This window comes from Scylla paramamosain, chromosome 20, assembly GCF_035594125.1.
Source record: "Scylla paramamosain isolate STU-SP2022 chromosome 20, ASM3559412v1, whole genome shotgun sequence".
NCBI classification, from domain to species: Eukaryota; Metazoa; Arthropoda; class Malacostraca; order Decapoda; family Portunidae; genus Scylla; species Scylla paramamosain.
The window spans coordinates 15,727,133-15,748,908 of record NC_087170.1 but is presented as its reverse complement, the minus strand read 5'-3'; the positions used below and the strand labels follow the sequence as shown (position 1 = coordinate 15,748,908).

At 36.9% G+C, this 21,776-nt stretch overlaps 2 protein-coding genes across 3 annotated transcripts in view; one reads left to right on the top strand and one right to left on the bottom strand.

Annotated features, from left to right (window-relative positions):
• LOC135110455 (protein abrupt-like) overlaps positions 1–4,766 on the top strand; it is a 43,410-nt gene extending 38,644 nt beyond the window's left edge. The window contains exon 5 of the mRNA XM_064022808.1: positions 2,362–4,766. Coding sequence (XP_063878878.1) covers positions 2,362–2,910 — 549 coding nt within the window. The 3' untranslated portion in view covers positions 2,911–4,766. The remainder of the gene's footprint in view (positions 1–2,361) is intronic.
• Positions 4,767–5,505: 739 nt separating this feature from the next.
• LOC135110459 (uncharacterized) lies at positions 5,506–16,600 on the bottom strand. 2 transcript variants are annotated; one of them, XR_010273287.1, is made up of 3 exons: positions 16,538–16,593; positions 9,149–9,298; positions 5,506–5,643 (listed from the first exon to the last, which is right to left on the bottom strand). XR_010273287.1 is itself a non-coding variant. In XM_064022818.1 (3 exons), the coding sequence occupies exons 1-3, from the start codon at positions 16,590–16,592 to the stop codon at positions 6,634–6,636; spliced, it is 354 nt and encodes a 117-aa protein (XP_063878888.1). In that variant the 5' UTR covers positions 16,593–16,600; the 3' UTR covers positions 6,548–6,633. The 2 variants fall into 2 exon arrangements, 1 of the variants encoding a protein (XP_063878888.1); XM_064022818.1 differs by lacking the exon at positions 5,506–5,643 and adding an exon at positions 6,548–6,782 and having other exon boundaries at positions 16,538–16,600.
• Between the last annotated feature and the right edge of the window lie 5,176 nt (positions 16,601–21,776).

Sequence of the window (21,776 nt, the reverse complement as noted above, 5' to 3'; positions counted from 1 at the left end):
TTCATACATTTATTTCCATTCCATTGTTAGTGACACAAACTTATGAAGGAGCATCATTCTTTGTTTGTACTATATTAAGGTTTTCTTTATCGCTTTTCTATACCTCTTACTTTTCAGACTTTTTACTTTTTTTTTATTTTACATTATTTTTTTTTTATTAAATTACATTGTTTCTCCTTGGACATTAAGATTCATATTTTTCATTCTTTTTTTGGTATTTATGTTAAGAAATATTGTAAACACATTCTTATTTAAATTATAATCACCAAAGCCACTAACAAAACCAGCATATACAACACCAATATCATACATCCCATATTGAGAATCATATCATATATAACCATTACTGTGAGCCTGACAAGCGTGCCACCTGCCCATGAATGTTCTTACCAGGTGACTGGGAAAAGCACATGGAGCATTGAAGCATCATCCAAAAATCATTCGTCAGGTCAAAATATACCCAATTATTCCATTCCAACTCAAACATTTAATGTAGTAAACATAGAAAATAACTCAGAAGGTCCAAATATTTACATAATTTACTTCATCTCAAAATGTAAAGCTGTAACTTGTCTGAAAAGCATCAAAATACTCATATATTTCACAATGGATTGCAAGACTTAATAAATGTCTGGAAAGTGTCATAATCATGGAAACACAGACCTGCAGTGAAACCCCTCCATCATCCCAGGCTTTTACAGGGGAGGGTTAACCACAAGGCCTGTGTTCATCCTAATATAGAAGCTTTATATTCGTGGGAAAAGTAAAGGTTAATGGAGAATAAATTGTCCTTAAATAATGTACTTAAAGATACAGGTGAATTACAATTTACATATGAATCATTCATTCATTAAGAAGCATTTTGAAATGTAAAGAATGTAAATTTGGTTCAGTTTACGTATTTTTTTTATTTTCATTTATTTTTATTTATTTATTATTATTTTTTTTTATTTATCCATTTTTTTTTTCAATCATTGCATTTGCTTGAGTTTTTTGGAATTACATCTTTAGATTCTATTCATAAGTACTGATCCTGAATTCTTATATTACAACAAAAGAACAGAATTGTCTTATATGTCATCATCATTTTAACATGCTTATTTTCCCTTTCTGAGTTGGAGAATTTATGCATCTCCCACACTTTTTTTTTATATGTGACTTCAAAAGTTTATAAATTGAATACTTGTAAACTGTGATTCACTTGTGATGTGCCATGAGGGGAGGGAGAGAACACTTCCCTCACACCAGAACGGAAGGTGAAGGACGGTCTCAAAGATACATTCTTCAAAACTCTAAGTCAACTAAGTAGTTTATTTATTTTACTTGTAAGATTTAGGGGAAACATTTATTTGTGTGTACTGTTGAGTGAATCTGTAGTGGTCAATTATATGGTTTTATTTGTGTTGTCTATAGTTAAAGCAGTCATTTTGTTAGTGTACTTGTTTGATGTGGCTGCTATACAACTCATTCCTCCTCCTGGCCAGTTATTCCTGTGGTGGGATGGTAAGGATGTTTTCATATCTAATAATGGCTGTGTTTGACTTGGGGGAGTGACTAAAAGAGTGTGCTTATGACAGACATACATGGCCTGGAGGAAGTCCTGGGTTTTTCAAGATCATGGCAAATGTTTCACCCATTATGTTTTATTTTATTTATTTTTTTATTTTTTTATTTTTTTTATTTAATTATTTCTATTTATTTATTTATTTATTTTATTTTTTTTCAAACCAAAAACTTACAGGAAATATGATAAAGACATCAAATGTTACCAGCATTGTAAAGATGAACTTATCTCAATAACTCATGTACTTTTTATATCTTTAAACCAAAAGGTGTTTGAGTCTGTGGAGTTATAAACTTAATAATATTCCATTTACACTGAAAACAAAAATTATCTTTGTGACCAATAAACTTATAAAAGCTGTACATTCGATTCTTATTTATTGAATAGCACATCAGTGTTGGATGAAAAGAAGACTGGTTGTGTCTTAGGTGATGCATTGCAAAGTTTGAACTGTAGGACTGGGCCACACATAATTGTATGCTAAAACATTCTCTTGTTTTCTTTTTGTTTACATTTCGATGATTTAGATGAAATAGTGTTTACATTAAAGAAGACATGAAAATGGTACTTCATGTTTTGTTGTGTTGTAATTAACTGAAAAATTTTACCACAAAGAAATGAATCAGTGACAAAGACAACGAAGAGATGAGGTGAAGTGCGTCCAAGCATGCCTGTAGTTAACCTTCCCTTATGTAGACCTTTGAGTTGACATAGGATAACTGTGTACTGTAACTTGCACAGGTAATGAGTTTGCTTCATGACAGGAGGCCCCAACTCTGTTTTCTCTCTCCCTTCAGGCAGTCGATGTGCCCCGAACACCAGGCATGCACCACCCTCCACCTCACCCACTAGACCCACACACCACTCAGAACTCCCTAGGCAGCAGCTCCTTCCCACAGCTCACCCATGAACTGACAACTCAGAGATCTATCAGCGGCAGTGCTGTTCCACCCTCACTCTTGTCGGGTCCCTCCAGTAATTCCATGTTTGCCTCGTCCTTGAGTGGAAATGCTGCACTTAGCACATCATTGGAGGCATCAGACGGCTCCTCACAGGACTTCCTCATGGGGACCCTCACAGGGGATGGACTGTCTCGTCTCGTGTGTCCATACTGTGGGAAGATCAGCCGGTGCCTCAGTCACCTCCAAACACACATCAGAGTCCACACAGGAGAACGTCCATATGCATGTACCTACTGCTCCTTCAGAACAACACAGAAGGTGGCCTTGAAGGAGCACATCTACACCCACACGGGGGAGAAGCCACACCTGTGTCCATACTGTGACTTCAAGTGTGCCAAGAAGTGTAACCTGAACTCCCACATCAGACGGCACCACAACATGTGAATGGGTGTCTTTATAGCTTGTGTGGAAATTTACTCAGTGGTGATGGGTAGAAGTGAAACAGATAAGTGGAGAAGATGGCAAGGAAACTCAGGCTGAAGCAATACTGTTGTGTTTTTCCTACATCTCAGCTACGGGGCTTCCTCAGAGAGACTGTTATTTGTGTAGTTGAAACATAAGGGAATATATAGTACATACTTCTGCTGCAATATGAGCTTCCTTACTACCTTTCTCATTTATTCAAAAATGTCTCTTTTTGCGTGTGTGTCTTGCATGTCAGCTGTGCTCCTGTCAATCTTAGGGGTGGGAGCTGGAGGGATGTTCAAGCAGCAGGACAGCAGTGCAGTGCCAACTTTTTAGTATACTGAAGAAATATAAAAGACACATAGTTCATAATTGTACAAAAAATGAAGATAGTATAGATCATAAGCACATAATGTCGATGAATTTATGCTGGAGACAGCTTGAATGAAAAATAGAAAATGCAGTGTTATTTATTCTCTTATTTATCTGCATGTATGTGTGATGAAACATATCAGAGTTTTAATGTGCAATTTGGAGTCTCTTTTGATATAACTTTTCTGACTATGATAACCATTCCAGTCAGTCAAAAGCTAACAAAAAAATGCCAGGACAAGAGGTTGCAGTTTTTGTCCTTTTGATAACTATTTAGGGCATAGGAGGGAATACAGAGAGATGTTCTTAAATATTCATGTATATCTAAGGGACATCAGAGGACTATAATGAAATCAATCCATCTCACACACATCTCTCAAGGCAAGAACTGGGATGAAATGAAGGACTGTCAACTTTTCTCAGGTTTCTTTATACCTTTCATTAATATAAGAAGTTATTTAATTGTCACCCTATTCATGTGACAAAGTGTACATTTAATAATGTATGTCATGCAATTTATTTCCTGCATTTATTTATTTACCTATATGTACTTTTAATGATGAAACATATCATATGAATTTTATGTAAGATTTCCATGAAGTTCTTTTTGTGATACACTGATGGTGCCAAGCAAGTGAAGAATGACAGGTTACAAAAGAAAGCCTTTATAATGTGAGTATGATACCATCGTATGTATGATTATTCAGTTATCATTATGTCTAGACCTGCATGACAGTTTACAAGAATGCAGCATAAACACAGGTCCATGTTATATAGTTATTATTTGGAATATGATCCCATTATTGGCAGCAAATTTTAGGTGACAAATGAGAAAGCTTGTAAATGTATGCAAAATTTTATGATGTAGAGTAGACCATTCATATAAATTCATTCACTCATTTGTTACTGGTTAATTTATTTACTTCTTATGTGTCTCTATTTTCCGCTCCTTCCAAAATTCAGAATCTTTCAGGCATAGAAAAAATTGTATTGCCAGAGAGGAAAAAGGTATTGTACTAAAAAAAAAAAAACTATATTATATATTAGTCATAACATGTAAAAAGTGAACATAATGATTGCTTGAAAATAAATATCCATATGAAACACTTTGCTATAGAGCTTCTGTGTATGTGTGTGTGTGTGTGTGTGTGTGTGTGTGTATGTGTGTGTATGTGTGTACATACAGCAGTCTCTGTAGAAAACCTTATTTATATATAAACATGTCTTTATTTTTTTGTACCTACTGTGAAGTTTTGTGTATTTTGGTGACATCTAGAATTGCGAATGTAGCTCCTCCCACTGCCTCCCTTGTAGGGACTTAGGCTGTGCCAGTATGAGGCAGACTGTCTCTTAGGTCTTTAGTTGCATGGAGTTGATCAGTGTCCTGTGAATCTCTGGTCAGGGAGAGTGAGTGTAGATGATGAGAAACCAATGAGAAAAAAACATTAAAAGTTCCTCCTTGATGTTGGTGTTTCCCTATCTCCATTTATTTATTTATCATTGCTCCTATGATTATTACTTACGTTGTGTGTGTATTTAATATTTATATTTTTTTTATGAGTATAAAATGAGAGTACAGCACTGAATGCAATACTGACATTTTAAATTCTTCTTTTCTTCACATATGCATTTGTATATCAACTGAGTGAGTTCATGGATACTTTTTACCATAATTTTCAATGTTTATGTGATGAAAAAGTGAGGAGTGTCCATTGAAGCTAAAAACTTGAATATAACCTCAGTACACCCCAACATCACCTCAGAAACAGTGAGTGTGGCAAGCCATCTGCATCAGGGTTTGGGAGAACTGATCAACTTTCCTGTCTGTGCCTTTTTGTTGCATCCCGTGGTGGAGCATCATGAGGACAGGAATTTATAAGAAGGAGGGTTAAAGTTTTAGCTATGAGAGAACTCTGGCCAGGATTTGAACTTCTGACATGGAGGTGTGAAGTACAGTGCCTTAGATGTCAGAACCATAGCAATAGCTTTTATGGCCTTTTTACATCTGGCACCAAAGTGTTTCATCATGGTAACAAACACACAGAGGAAGGAATCCCTAGTTCCTTCGCTCCATCCCTCTTAGTCACAGAGATATGGAGATGAATGCTATACATCCCATGTCTCAGTGTAAACACACAATGATATACATTTTCTGTTTATCCAAATAAGTCTCCATCCTATAATTATCCATTAAATGGAATTCTACCATACTTTCACAGAGAGCTCATGCCACCAGAGGGAGAGGGCAGAAGAGTAGCAGCGGTGGTGGGCAGGACACATTCAGTACCAGAGCAGTGCTGGCTGTGCAGCCCTCCCAGTCTCAGCAGTCATCTCAGGCCTCTGATGAAGTAAGGAAATTTGCATCAACTCCATCTGGATCCACCACAAAAGAGTGGAGATTCAGTTACATGTTTCTACTTTTACATTATGTCCAAAAAGCTTTTCTGATCATTAGGCAGCTGCATAGATACATGAGTGAAACGTGGTGATGCAGGAAAACACAGGATGAAGCGAAAGTACCTGCATATCCTTTTAACCTCAGCACTTTCAGAAGAATACAAGAGGTAAAACATTTGAGAATGAAATGCTCCTCTTTCATCCTGTTTTTTTCTCACAGACACATGCACTTGCCAGACAGTGTAAAAAGTATAATGCCCCCCATTAGGCACAGAAACAATGAGAAATTCATCTAAAACCACCATAAATTTGCCATGAGAGTCATGAATTTAGGAATGAATCCCTGGCTGGGAGAACAAAGAAGTGCAACACCTTAGACATTGAGACCATAGCAATCCTCAAGTTTCAAGATAATTTTTGTGGTTTTGTATACCTGGTCAAGAGAATCAGATGAATGCTGCATTAGTAATAAAAAAAGTGCATTGCTGGCTATAATTCTTGTGGTTTTGTATGCCTAATCACTACAAGAGAATGAGAAACTAATACTGCATTAGTAATAGGAAAGGTGCATTGCTATCAGTCATCTTCTAATGGTCATGCCCTCCAGCAGATTACTGAGCCTCTGTGTGTGAGCCTGAACCCACAGCACAGGGCCAGGTGGTGCTCTGGTGCTGCCTTCTCTATGGTGAAGCAGGGCAAGATCATGAACATCATCCCTGTGTACAAAACGAGCTGGAACAAGATCTTCCAGGGCAGCAACCAGAAACCTGGGTCAGGGAAAAGGATACAGGAGTCCATGCAGAGTAGTAAAGCTCCCTCAGGCTTGCAGGGAAAGAAAAAGCAGGAGGAAGGTAAGAGGCTTTCTTGTAAGGGGCATCAAGGTCACCAAGATAGACAGGAGCCACAGGACCCAATGCTGTTTGGCAGGTTGAGCTACTCCCAGCACGGTCTTGAAGTGAATGTCACCTCGTACACATCTGTGCACAGCACCTTGGAAGAATCCACCAGAAATCCTTCAGTTCCATTGTCATCTTCCTCCTCCTCCTCCTCTTCTGCCAAATTCTCAGGTGGTGGAGAATCATCTGCACTCAATCAAAACATAAGACTGGATGTAGATTTTGCACCAGAAGTTACTGAAATTACTGACACACAGCCTCTCTCACTGCCATTACCTAAAAGACTTACAGCTTCACACCACTCACCATTACTGCCATCTAGGGTGTCACCATCACAGAGGCCCACACCGACATCCTCACAACAGTCATCATCATCAAGTACACTCACAGTATCACCATCACCACCACCCACATCATCACTCTCACTATCAGTAGAATCAAGGATGTCCTCACCACTAACACCACAGCCACCATCACCACCACAAATACATATCATAGAAATATTACCAGGTCCTCAATCACCAAAAACCATCACTTCATCACAATTACCACCACTACACCCACTACCATCACTGCAGCCCCACATATCAGAAATACGCACACTACCACACAAAACACCACCACCACAACTGCAAGTATCACAACCATGCACACCAGCAGAACAAGAGCAGAGGGCACATTATCTCTCCACTGAAAATATCAAGAAGGGGATACCAGTAGATTTCATTGCCTCCAATGTCACAGTCAGCACAAAGGGAACCAGCAAGGTAAAAACCACCGTTGCCAGCCAAGTGAAATCATGCAGCGTGCGTGTACCAAGAGTCTTAGCCTGCCATCGCTGCTCCTTGGTGCTTCCTGATGCAAAGAAACTCAAGAAGCACATTTACTCTTGCCAGAACTTATCACGCACTGATGTCAAGTCAATCCCTGACCATAACTATTACTGTTAGGAGTAAGGGATACTGCCCTGAGTATTTCTGAGTTAGCTACCCCTTGTTCTGGTAATGGGGACAGGTGGTGGAATCAGATATAGAGAGATTTAACCCTGAAGAGAGGAATGGTGAGGCTAGCAGGAAGGTGAATCATTGTTAGTGGACAGTAGCAGTGATAGATGGAGAGATTATCTGAAAAAAATTGATGATATGAACTAAGCAAAGGAAATACTCATAGTCACAAGACAAGTAACCTTCTGCTTTCACTCCCACTGTGTTTTGCCTTTTTCTCATAAAACCTGGCATCTGATACATTCCTATTAGATCACAGGACTTAACCTAAAGAAAAAAAAATAAAACACAGTGAAGTGAGTATGATAATCCCTCAACTAATAACTATGACTGTATCAATGCTCATATACAAAAATGGGATCATAAAAGGAGGGCATATTGAGGAAAACTGGCACTGAAATCTTAAGTCTTGTGCTCAAAGGAGGATCAGAATATTTGTGTGGAATCAAAGTCCTTTTACTGAGGTGCCCAGAAATCCTGCAGGATATCAGGATCTTGTAAGTTATCTTTTATTATTATTTAAAAGTGAAATTTTATGATATTTACAGGAAGTTCAGCTAAAGGAAAGAGGAGATGAAAATGTAAAAGGTCACAAATAGTTCCTTTTTTATATTTGTATGACAAGCTTACCATTAAATTAGGATCATTCAATTAATTAAAGAAAGTCATAAAGAAAGCATGTATTGATTAGTATAGTATTTCATAATCTCTCTCTCTCTCTCTCTCTCTCTCTCTCTCTCTCTCTCTCTCTCTCTCTCTCTCTCTCTCTCTCTCTCTCTCTCTCTCTCTCTCTCTCTCTCTCTCTCTCTCTCTCTCTGTCAGAATTTTAGACAGTATAATGAGATGCACTGGATCACCTCAATTTATTTTTGGCATTGTTGGGTGGGAGGTGAACACAGTTCTTTCCACAAGGCAGACTGTCATACCCATCAAACACAGAACACTACTGCAGGAGAAGGGAGAAACTAGAGAATTTATGAAGTGGTTTACTGCCTCCCTTGTCTTTCCTCACAGATAACTATGAAAAACTGTGACACTTTTGCATTCTGTGTTTGTATATATGGTGGCTAAGCTAGGCTGTGGTGCGTAAACCTTAACTTAATCTAACCTAATATAATTATCCACAATATGGTTTCATTATGGTTTCAGTCTGTGTTCATAGTGTAATATGATACAATAATACAATGCTTTCCAGGGGGAATAGTCCATTAGGGAAAATGTCTACAGTGAAATGTATCAGGGGATGAAATTCTCGAACCATTTCAAAATAATCATGCTAGTACTACTTGTTATTATAAGACAATTGGTGGTAGCAGTGAGCCCAGTCAAATACGAGTCATCAGTTCACTCATTTTATTCTCACATCAGGGAATGTGTGAAGCAAAGGTTACTATCTGATAAGATTCACTACTGACTTTTACTTGGAGTACCAGCAGAGATTCCAGTCAAATCAGTGTCTTCAGTTTACTAATATCAGGAGTGTAATTATGACTTCAGATACTCAAAGATGTGCCAAGGTTAACTCAAACCAAATTTCTTTATACCTACCTATGCCAGTTTTCAGCATCATATTTTCTGTCACTGGGAAGCGCAGGGTGAAGTCACTTTGATCAATCACACACTTCCACTGTCTTATCCTCTTCATCAGTCTTAAGTCCCCCAATCTCCTGTCAGTGTCTTGTAAGATTATCACCAGATCTGAGGAGGTAGGATTCATGAGAAATGCAGAAAAGACAGTAAGTGAGTGCAAAAGATTAACTGATTTCTCATTGTAATTTTACCATAAACCATAGCTTCTTCCATGGTTTTAGGCTGTGTCAGTGTGAACCGAATTAGTCATCTTTCAGGCATTTTTTTCCATTGTGACCTTTGTTCTTAACTAACTTGAAACATGGCACAGTATTCATTCTTTCCAAGCAGTCATAACACTAGCATCTGAGGAGACTAGTGAAATAAATCAGAGTATTATTGACATCCATCACCATTATTATTCTCTTGATTTAACCCATGGCACTGTGTTCACTTTTTTGCAGCAGTAACACCACCACACACCCATTTCAATCAAGGCATGTACTATCATTATTACTGATGTATGTGATGATGTGATGCATTATGTATAACTGCACTCCATAATCCCTCTCACTGTGCTATCCTGTTGGTGTCTTTATGGTACCTTGGTGCTTCTCTATCAGTGCTTCAGGTGTGCCAAAGGTGTATGTATATGAAGGTGCTTGTATACCTGTATTGTATCATCCAATCTATGTACCTGTCATCATCTAATGTGTGTAGCTAACTGGTTATTGCCATCCTACAGTATTTAGATCAAGTGACTAAGTGAGGCATTCTGTCAGTTCTGCAGAGTGAAAAATTGGTCATACAGCACTGCCATCACCTTTCACTGCCATGGTTATGCTCAGAGGGGGAGACATGTCACACTCAGCCCTTTGATGAAGCTCTATGGATCACAGGCACTAGAGTAGATTAGATTAGGAAAAGATAGACTGCTGCTACCCTGTAGAATTCTATCACTGCTGTCTTCTTGAGGGAGTTCCTAGGAGTGGGTGATAGATTTAGGTAAACTGATAGATAGATAAGATAAATACAGGACTAGAAAATTCACGCCCTTCAAAAGAGAGAGTTTCAAAGAGAATGAAAGTATTATACAAATGTTTCCAGTATTGACAGATAGGTAACATTTTGATATAAAGAATCTTGAAAGTACATATTGGCAAAAGTGACAATTCATTTATGTATTAAAGAGTCATCTCATGCAGGCATCTCATTAAGGGAGTGTATGTGATGGGTGCAAGAAAATGATCCCAAGTGAAATGAGAGGACAGAGTGCAGAGGTGTGTGAGAGAAAGGGACGAGAGGAGGACAAGAGGAGTGGAGTATGAAAGGAGGAAATGCAAGAACAGGAATAAGTGGAGGCTTCTGTTGTGGTCATCCTCCTGGGGAAGATTTTAGGAATAGGTGTCAGATGTAGATGGAAAGATGGATAGATAGATAGGTCATGTATATAAGAATGGAAGCAAGGAAAGACTACAAGGATAGAGACAAGCAGAAATTCTCCTGTTGCAGCCATGTCATAGGGAAGATTTTATTATGTGTCAGATACAGATAGATAGATGGAAAGACCATGTATTAAAAGAGGAAAACAAGAATGATGGTTAATATTGTCTTGCCAGCCTCATCATGTATTAAGATAACAAAATTAATGTTGAATATCACCTGATTAAATTAAATCAATGATAATATTCATGAGGGATTTGAATGTTGTGTCAGACAGTGTGGGAGAAAAGTTTAGTATGAGAAAGAAAGGAGAGCTTTGAATATATTGTTGCTAAAGATTTATATGGATTTATATGTAGTTCAATTGAAATTTTGTGGGGTGAAACAAATAAACAAAGCAAAATCTGGCAAACACTTCTTTCTTCAGGGAAAAATAAGTGTTTATGTAGGGATTAGGATGTAATATTCAAGGGTTGCCTTCACTAATGTTTTTGTCTTGAAAACCCACAATATCTTTGACTACTTTTATCAGGTTTTTAGTGGAAGTTACTGAGATTTTCCAAGGATGTTTTCAGAATGCTGGTAGCAATTTGAAAAGGAATCCTGCAACATTACTAAGAAAGAAGCATTTAGAGGAGGTTGTAGAATCATGTATCCCATGTTAAATTGCTTTATGTTCAATTGGTATCTCCTCCCTTATTTAGTGACCAATTCCTTTCATTCAAAAAGCATTTTAATCAGGAAGGATAGGAAATCAAGATCTGTTATCTTTTTTTTTTTTTTTTTGTACAACAGTATTTTTTTATTTATTTACTTTTTTTTAAGTTCGATGTAAAAGTAACAAAACTTTTTACTTGAATATTTGGCGAAAATCTAAATGAACTCCAAACAATAGTTTCGATAGCAGACATTATTCGTCTCTCACGCTTTCATAAATTGAACATATTTGTGTAAGGCCGGCCACACACGTGCAGTTAAAACTGTCAGTTTGGACTGTTCAGTTATAACTGACAGTTTTAACTGACGTGTGTGGGACCATCAGTCTCAGTTCAACAGAACTGCGCAGTTCGACTGAAGGAAATAGAAAAGTTAAAAGTTTTAACTGTCAACTGTGGCTGTTTGACTGAGAACTGAGCGTGTGTGGGGCTTAACTGCGCAGTCCTCAGTTGACTTTCAGATTGGACGGAAACACCATGTGAGGGAAACACTTTACTTTTGGTAACGTTTCGTACAGAGTACTTCCTCAGAAGTACTCTGTACGAAACGTTACCAAAAGTAAAGTGTTTCCCTCACATGTTGCTTTCTGTCCATTCTGTTTTAACTTATTTGTTTGACTTTCAGATCTCATAGTGTTTCTTTTCTTTCAGTGATTCAAAACAGTAATTATGTCTAGAAAGGAGAATCAAACCATTGCAGACTTTATAGAAATTTATAAAGATTTATTTCGCCTCAGCAACCACTTCTTGCACCACTGTTTGCGCTTCTTAGTGTTTTTTTTTTCCTATTTTCTTGTGCCATTACTAGTAATACCCCGAGCGCTGCTAGATCGTCCTCCTCGGAATCCATGGTTAAACTGAACGATTCAACTGTACGTCTGTGGACTTGTCAGTTGACAGTTAAAACTGTCAGTTATAACTGAACAGTCCAAACTGACAGTTTTAACTGCACGTATGTGGCCGGCCTAACAGGAATAACAAGGGAGGAGTCAAAATCCGCCATTTTGAGAAATCAAGCGATAAGATTGAAGGAGTTAGTGTAATTTACCTATTGTAGCTATATACATCAGGGTATGTGGAAAAAGCAGACATAGTTTCCTTTAGTTACTCTGATGGTTTTGTACATAGGACTAAAGCGATTCATGACTTCACACTTTAATTAACGCGTGGGGTGCGTGTCGGTAATAGAATTTTATCATATTTCGTCATATTCCTAAGTAAAAACTAGTGTTCCACTGTTTAAAATAAATAAAATATTAATGCAAAAGATATTTGATGCAGATGCATTGATTATTTGTTGGATTTAGGAAGAAATGATTATATATATATATATATATATATATATATATATATATATATATATATATATATATATATATATATATATATATATATATATATATATATATATATATATATATATATTTTTTTTTTTTTTTTTTTTTTTTTTTTTGTATATAAATTCTAGAAATACATAGAGCTAAAAATTCCCGTTCTTTGATGTACGCAGAGAGAGAACCATAGATTTTCACAGGAAACTAAAGAAAAGAGACTCAGAAAAATATGGGTGGAAAAAAAGGGGAAAATTTTATTATATATGTCTCGCGGCGCGTGAAACCGTGGAATTTCATGAGATGATGCCTCATTGCATAAGGGAAAAAAATATCAAAATGTTGCATACACTAAAAAAAGCGCTTCTCTCTCTCTCTCTCTCTCTCTCTCTCTCTCTCTCTCTCTCTCTCTCTCTCTCTCTCTCTCTCTCTCTCTCTCTCTCTCTCTCTCTCTCTCCAGCTCTACCTCGTACAACCTCCCCTTTATGGGAACCCAACTAACTTTTTTTGTCTTGAAAACCCACATTAACTTCCACTACTGTTATCAGGTTTTAACAAAAAGTAACGAGATTTTTCAAGGGTGTTTTCATAATCCTGGTGCAGTAGTAACTTAAAAAGAATTCTGCAACATTAGTGGAAGGGAAACATTCATGGGAACCTAACTAATCATCCCAGGGAGACCGTGAAGTGCTTAAAAATTACAGACAATACTTGATCTATATTTTCTTGAGAGTAAGAATATAGAAAATGGAGAATGTTTAGTAGCCAGCTGATGCTGAAAATTATCCTCTTAAGTATGAAATTGTGACGGTGTTTATGTGTATAAGCTTTCAAACATGTGTGAAATAATATGGAAAAAAAATAAAATAAAAAAAATAGCGTTGTTTATTTGGTAAGTTTGAGTAGGAAATGCCAACTTTCAATGTTAGTGTTTACATTCTATCCTAATTACTCTAAATGCTCACAACATGTACTGGTATAGATGTATGTATGTTCATAGTAGTGTTTAGTTCATGAAATGCTGGGATGATTGAGTTAGTGAATAAATCTTAGTAGTCGTAATATTTGTTGTCTTAAGAGTATTTAGAGTGTTAATATTATTGATGGAGTGTTTGTGGGAATATTGTGAATTTGTAATGTGTGGAAAATTGCAATGGAGGAAATTTTTATGAGTGGAAACTTGTACCGAGTGATGAAAATATGTGTGTGAGGTCTAGAAGCATTAATGAGTGTGTGGCAAGAAAGGCCATGTAGTTTGTTAGTTTTAAGTGGTTTTATTTTATTCAGTTTATTTTGTTTCCCCACTGTTCTTCTTCATTATGTATTTTGTCCTTTTATTCTTCCTCTTTATTGCATTTCACTTTCACATCTTCACTTTTTTTGTTTTCCCTGCTTTTCACTACATATGTGGCTGCTTCCTCTCTTCACTGTCACCCTTCCCCTTGTTATAACGCCTCCTCACTGTCCTTCATTGTATTAGATCTCTTAACTGTTCCTCACTTCGCCATCTCTTATTTCTGATGTTTCTCTTAAATGTCCCTCACCTCCAGTTCTCTTTATTATTCATATCTCTTCACTGTTCTTCACATTCATCAAGAGACATGTATAGGGACACCGCTTTGCAGATTCATCATTTTTAACTGTATAACTCAAGGTGACAAATGCAGTCTTTTTATTTCCCTTCATTGTCCACAGTTATTTAATCTGCTGGTTGATGAGCAGATTTGTTAATTGTAGTATAATATCTTCTGGTGTGTCCAGTAATAATAACAAAGTGTTTTTATTTGTGGGTCTAATTCAAGTTGTAATTTTTTTTTTCTTTTTTTTTCTTTTTTTTTTTAGAAGTTAGCATCTATCATGTTGCAAATATTCTTTACGTATGTATTTGATATACCTATACGCACTTGTAGGCCTGTTAATTCTCAGTGATTTAGAGTACAAACAAACGTTGCACCTCATAACTATAGTCTCTCTCTCTCTCTCTCTCTCTCTCTCTCTCTCTCTCTCTCTCTCATCAACATTACATATTATCCGGTACGTACATATTATAGTCTAGAGGTGTAGTATAAGCTGCCAGTGTGTGTTTGCTTTCTTTTCTGTATGCTTTAGATTGTTAATGATTGTGTAGTCTTTAGATCTTATTGTTATGTACTTGCATTTTTTTTTTTTTTGAGCTCTTTTATAATATTAGCAAGTTGTGTATGCATTTTTAACCCATTATGTTAATTATCGATTTTTAGGGAAGCTTCATAGAAGCAGTAATTTAATATTTCTGTTTATTATAGTTTGTAATTTTTTTTTTTAATTATACAAAAGATCTCACGGGAACATTTATTTAATCCTTCTTTCAGGGTAACCAACAAATGTCCCACAAAAACTGTTGATTATCGAGTTTTTCCTTATGTTAACTGTAGTGTCTCATAGGCTTTTTTTTTTTTTCCCCCAATGAACATGAAATACCTCTTTTTTTTTTTTTTATGTGCAGTGTTCCACAGAATCAATTCTTTAATGAGTTAAGAAGCAAGCTATCCCCTGTTTGTTCCACGTGTGCGTGTGTATATGTGTTCAGGATTATTGAGGCAACACGTATGTATATTGCTATTTCTATTTGAACACTTATATAAACTATTCTGAACAAGACCATCTTTTGTTTTTTATCCACTAAAGAGTAATGTTAAGAGTATGGATTTATGGTCATGACAGTTACTTAGATAATCTGGTTTCAAAATTTCTCGTAAAAATAATATCATGGGCATATTTGCGTGTGAGATATGTAGTTTTAAGTATACATACATTGAAATATATATATATATATATATATATATATATATATATATATATATATATATATATATATATATATATATATATATATATATATATATATATATATATATATATATATATATATATATATATATATATATATATTATATATATATATATATATATATATATATATATATATATATATATATATATATATATATATATATATATATATATATATATATATATATATAAAGGAATTTTCAGGATATCAAGAATACAATAATCTGAATGTACAAATTAATGAATGTTGAATCAAGTTGCATTAGCTTTGGGGCGCCGAGTCTTTTCAATGGTGCTCCATGACGTGATATGAGTTTTATTTATTTATTTTTTTCTTTGTATAGTTTTTTTTTTTTTTTTTTTAAGTTTTATTACAGTGAACACACATTTGCTGAAATGAGTCTTTTTAACGGCACTCCTTGATGTGATGTGAGTTCTATTTTCTTTTTTTTATTTCATTATTCATCATCTATATACATTTTATTTATTTATTTATTTATTTTTATTATTATTATATTTTATCTACGTTTTGTGCTGAAATGGTTAGTTCCTGAGAGTCAGTGTTGAATGAAGGTGGTGACACTGGCTGGCCCAAGTACCACTGAAAAGGCAATACCTTCCGACTAACAGCAAGAACAAGACACCGCAGGCGGCAAGATGAAAACAAACGTCTCCCCATTACCGTGAGAAAGGAGTGAGGCAGGTTCTGATAGCACTGCACGCCTTTTGTAATGAGTGGAAATTAAAGTTGGTATTGTTTTAGGAGAGGACCATAACGCTCTACAAAAAAAAAAAATAAAGTGCATCACTAGGAAGCAGATATTTTCCAAGACACTGTTCTTCTGTACACTTTCCCAAGTTACTTCTTTGGTATTAATTTACAGCTGATAAATAATATTTATCCTGGTCCTCTCTCCTGAGACCAGTAAACTGAAAAAAAAAAAAAAACGGTAGTGGAGAGGGTTATGAAGACCAGGGAAATTGTGTGGTAAGAACACATACTTCACTGATGATGTATATGTAGAATAAACGAGTCTGTTACGTACCTACTGCAGAAATATGTTTTTCTCTTTTTTCCCAAACTATTCTGCGTGTCGCCATTTTATTATAAGTATGGATTTGTTTATCTACATAGACTTAAGAAAAACGCATTGAAATGCATTCATATGTACATTTATCAATATTAGATACCTTATTAGTAGTATTGAATACTACTGACTGATACTCTTTTATTTTCCTCTGTGGTTTCCTTGCGAGACTACACACTACTTGACATGCGCAAAAAAAAATAATTGACTGTACTTTTTAAAAGCGATCAAGTTTTGCAACAGTTTCACGTATTCCGAATATCAGTTTTGCACCTCATCGAAGTGATTCTAGATGCTCTTTTGTTTATTGCGACAGTTGTACTTGACCACTTTTTGGTCCTGGGAGGATCAGTCTCTGTCGGTATTCACCAACATGGTGGTTTGTCCTGGCTGCGAGGACGTCATTTTGAAAATAATGACGCTGCTTTCAGACCACACGATGTTCTGCCCGCTGCTGTAGAGTGCCCGACTTGCCGCCAGCTGTGTTCTTTCAGCAGTGGACGTGTGTACCGCTGCACCAACACTCACGTGGTTCCCAACCCAAAGAAACGGCGTTACTGTACTCGTACCTTTAGTGTTTGATTTTAAAGGCACTTTCTGTAAGGTAGGAGTCAGCTCATGCACGCATGTTTTAATGGGGTTAGGTTTAATTAGGTTTAGTTAGGTTTGCGTTCCCCACCCTTAAACCCTGCTTCTCGACGAGTCCTCAAGATCGTATTAGGCAACATGAAGTATTTCCGACGTGTTTTATTCTCAAACTCGTCTACAACATAAAAAAAAAAAAAAAAATGCGAATATAGTTTTTGTATTCGAATTGCAGTGTGGTCCTATTGTAAAAAAATATCTTAAAGTTGAATTATAATAAACCAAAAGTATTTGTATTCAGTATGGGAAGAGGTAATCTAAGTAAATCCTCGGTCTGTCCTTTATTTATAATCTGAACTGGAAACTTCACATCTCATCTCTAGCTAAAACAGCTTCTAAGAAGTTAGGTGTTCTGAGACGTCTCCGCCAGTTTTTCTCACCTACACAGCTGCTAACTCTGTACAAGAGCCTTATCCGTCCATGTATGGAGCATGCTTCACATGTCTGGGGGGGTTCCACTCATACCGCTCTTCTAGACAGGGTGGAATCAAAAGCTTTTCGTCTCATCAACTCCTCTCCTCTAACTGACTGTCTTCAGCCTCTCCCTCATCGCTGCAATGTTGCATATCTAGCTGTCTTCTACCGATATTTTCATGCTAACTGCTCTTCTGATCTTGCTAACTGCATGCCTCTCCTCCTCCCGCGGCCTCGCTGCACAAGACTTTCTTCTTTCTCTCACCCCTATTCTGTCCACCTCTCTAATGCAAGAGTTAACCAGTATTCTCAATAATTCATCCCTTTCTCTGGTAAACTCTGGAACTCCCTGCCTGCTTCTGTATTTCCTCCTTCCTATGACTTGAATTCCTTCAAGAAGGAGGTTTCATGACACTTATCCCTCAATTTTTTACTACCGCTTTGGACCCTTTTCTGGGACTGGCATCTCAGTGGGCTTTTTTTTTTTTTTTCATTGGATTTTTCTTGCCCTTGGTCAGTGTCCCTCCTGCATAAAAAAAAAAAAAAAAAAAAAATATATATATATATATATATATATATATATATATATATATATATATATATATATATATATATATATATATATATATATATATATATATATATATATATTTGAATTTGATTGTGAAAAAAAAAGAAAAAAAATTGAAGTGGTGGAAGGTCAGTTGGAGTTGAAGGGACAAGCAAGAAGGGTCGTGTTCACTAGTAGGTAAATGTAGAAAGTTTGCCTTGCCAGTTGACATGGAGGCGGAACTTTTTAATTCCATGGTGTTGCCAGTGACTTATGGATCTGAGATTTGGGGACACTGTATCATAGGGTAGCTAGAGTTATGTATGACGTTTGTAAATTTTAAAACAAATGTCTGTTCATAAAAACACTAGCGATTATATGGTGTACGGTGGGCTAGGAGTATGCCCAATAAAAATTCATATTAAATGTAAAATGTTATGCTATTGGTTTCTGTTTTTAATCATGAGAGGAAATGAAAGCCGTGAAGACAGCACGAGAGATTATCACGATTGCTAAACTTCCAGACGGTTCAGACCCGAGAGAGAGGAAAATAAAGATATGATTCTGAGTTGCATGAACAATGAGCATTAGCATTAACATAATTACGCCACACCGAGGTGAGTAAAATAATGGAGAAACACGGAATCGTCCAAGGTTGGAGCAGATTTTTTTTTTTTTTTTGTATTATTCAAATAATATTATTACAGTTACGTCAAAGAGAACACAGTGAGGAAAAATTATATGCTCAGAATTGTCCAAGGTTGTTCATGTAATTTCTTTTTCTTGGGGTATATGATGTACATGTCATCTATGCATATCAATGAAGCGTTTGAAAGAAGATTTTAACACTGGAGAGAAGGAAGTAAACGAGGTGAAGGAGTTTCTGGGGTGAAATCAACCTGGGAAGAGGAGATAGAAATATCGAATATGTAAATAATATAAAATATAAATAAAAACAATAAAACAAGCAAAATGAAATCAATCAATCAAACAATCACACTCACTCATTCAATCACTCAATCAAACAATCAATAACTCAATCAATCAATCAGTTAATCACTCAATCAATCACTCACTTAATCAATCAGACAGTCAATCAATCAATCAATCATTCAATCACCCAATCAATCAATCAATCATTCAATCAAATTTCTATTAGTAGACGGCGCACAATGAAAACAAAAACTAATCAGTAATAATAATAATAATAATAATAATAATAATAATAATAATAATAATAAACCTCCAACAGACACAAACGAGACAACATGCCAGACTAATGAACAGCAACAAAGAACACGGTTGACTGCTAAAGGGAAGGAAAAGATGAATAAAAGAAAGAAAAGGGAGAGAAAGAGAAAAGTGGCAGCAAGGTAGAATCACATCTCACGAACCTCAAGGGAAGCATAAATTCCAAAGGAGATTTCACACCCGCAGCGAGCCGACAGGAGGAGGAGGAGGAGGGGGAGGGGGAGGCAGCAGTGGTGGTGGTGGTGGTGGTGGCTTGACGAACTATAGATATTCAGAAACTTTAATCCTGCAGTCAGAGAGAGAGAGAGAGAGAGAGAGAGAGTTAGCTGGGGGAGAGTTCTGGAAATCAAAAGTCTGTTTCGGTGGTGTGAAGTGAGGGCTGCGAGGCGCGTAGGGACACAAAGGTGGACTGGTGCAGCGCTGGGCAGTGGTGTGTGGTGCTTGACGTAACTAAGTGGAGTTCTAACATTCTTTGTAACTGTATTTGTGTCAGTATTATAGATGCTACTCAGTTAACTTTCTACGATTTCTGTTTCTAATAAATTTTCCTCAAGGTATGTAGTGTTTTTGACTTACGGTGGTTTGAATTTTGTTTTCAGACAGACTCTATTTTCCGGAGACTGCTCTTAATAATACGAGATTTAAGAGTCATGTTTTCCTCAGAGTAAATATTTCTTACCGTCTCTCCCTTTGGTTTTATTTTCTATTTGCTGTAACCAAATTTAAAACAGTAGAATTTTTTTTTCCGAATATTGGTATCTTTCTTAGAGGGTTTTATTTTATTTACTTATTTATTCATTTTTTATTTTTCTTTCTTTCTTTCTTTTTTTTTTTTTCTAAGACTCTCCCACTCCATGATACACTCGCACGCTGCCCATCATTCCTTCCCTTGCCTCAGTACACTTAAGTTGGTGCAGTCCTGGACAAAAAGCGATCAACATTTGCAGTGTGTTCAGCGCCTTGCCTCTATTTCTCGACCTGCCGGGAGTGTCATATCTTACGCTCTTTAAAAGATTGTCAGGAGAGCAATAGACCAAAAATTAAGGGAAAACTCTAAAACAAAAGAGATTATTGCAGAATGTGACTACTGGTGGCCGTGACCTCATTAACCTCATTACAACCACTCAAGCTTCCAGAGAATACATACAAACATCTTACAGTCTCTCCAGGTGCATTTCTTCACAAAGCGCAATACATTTTCTCGGAGGCATCTCGTCTCCATTAGTCTTGCTTTCCTTGTTCTGAAACACTTCTGTGCTGCACCTCTGTTTCTTTCAATCAAAAGGCTCTAGTTTAAGTGACATGGGTTAAAAAGGGTATTCTTACTGTTTTGGTGATAGATTAACAAGGTTTCTACCTTATTAACAGGATAAACACTCTTACGAACCCGGCTAATCATTTGCATGGTCTTGGAAAATAGTCATGGTGACAGAGCAAAGCGTTTATACATATACGCCAGCAAATATGTAGTAGTAGTAGTACGTGTAGTAGTTGTAGTGGTAGTAGTAGTAGTAGTAGTAGTAGTAGTAGTAGTAGTAGTAGTAGTAGTAGTGGTAGTATATATAGTAGTATATAGTAGTAGTAGTAGTAGTAGTAGTAGCAGCAACACCAGTAGTAGTAGAAGTGATAGTGGTAGCAGCAGAAGTGATAGTAGTAGTAGTAGGTAGCAGCAGCAGCAGCAGCAGCAGCAGCAGCAGCAACAGCGATAATAGTAGTAGTAGTAGTAGTAGTAGTAGTAGTAGTAGTAGTAGTAGCAGCAGCAGCAGCAGCAGCAGCAGCAGCAGCAGCAGCAGCAGCAGCAGCAGTATTCTGTGATGAAAGCAAAGCTCTGACATTGGCAGAGATGGAGACAGGAGAAGGAAGGAGGAAGCAGAGAAAAGGGAAAGAAAAGAGAGAAGAGACTTTTTGCAGCGAAGAGATGAGCGGGAGATTTTCGAAGGGGGAAGGAGAGAAGGATGGAAAAGATCGCTGCTTAGGGTGATGAGGATAAGGCAGGGTGAGGGAGGAAAGAGGTAGAGGGTGAGACAGGGAGAGGGAAGATTGGAAGGTTGCTTACGGTGATTAGGGTGGGTGAGGGGAGTATTGGGAGGGTGAGGGAAGGGGACTGGGATCAATACTGGTGACTATTATACTGGTGTGAACCTTTCCCTGCACAGTGCCTGTCTCGTAGGTTCACCTCGGCTTGGCGTGAGTGTCTCGGGTCGTGACTGATGCTGGGGTGGCGGCAGCGGTGTGAGTGTAGGTGGTGGGGCTGCTAGGTTGGAGGGGGACGGACGGGTAGGGGGGAGGGGGAGGGGCACCGCCCACTCATTCTACGGAGCCTGGAGCCAGTCGTCA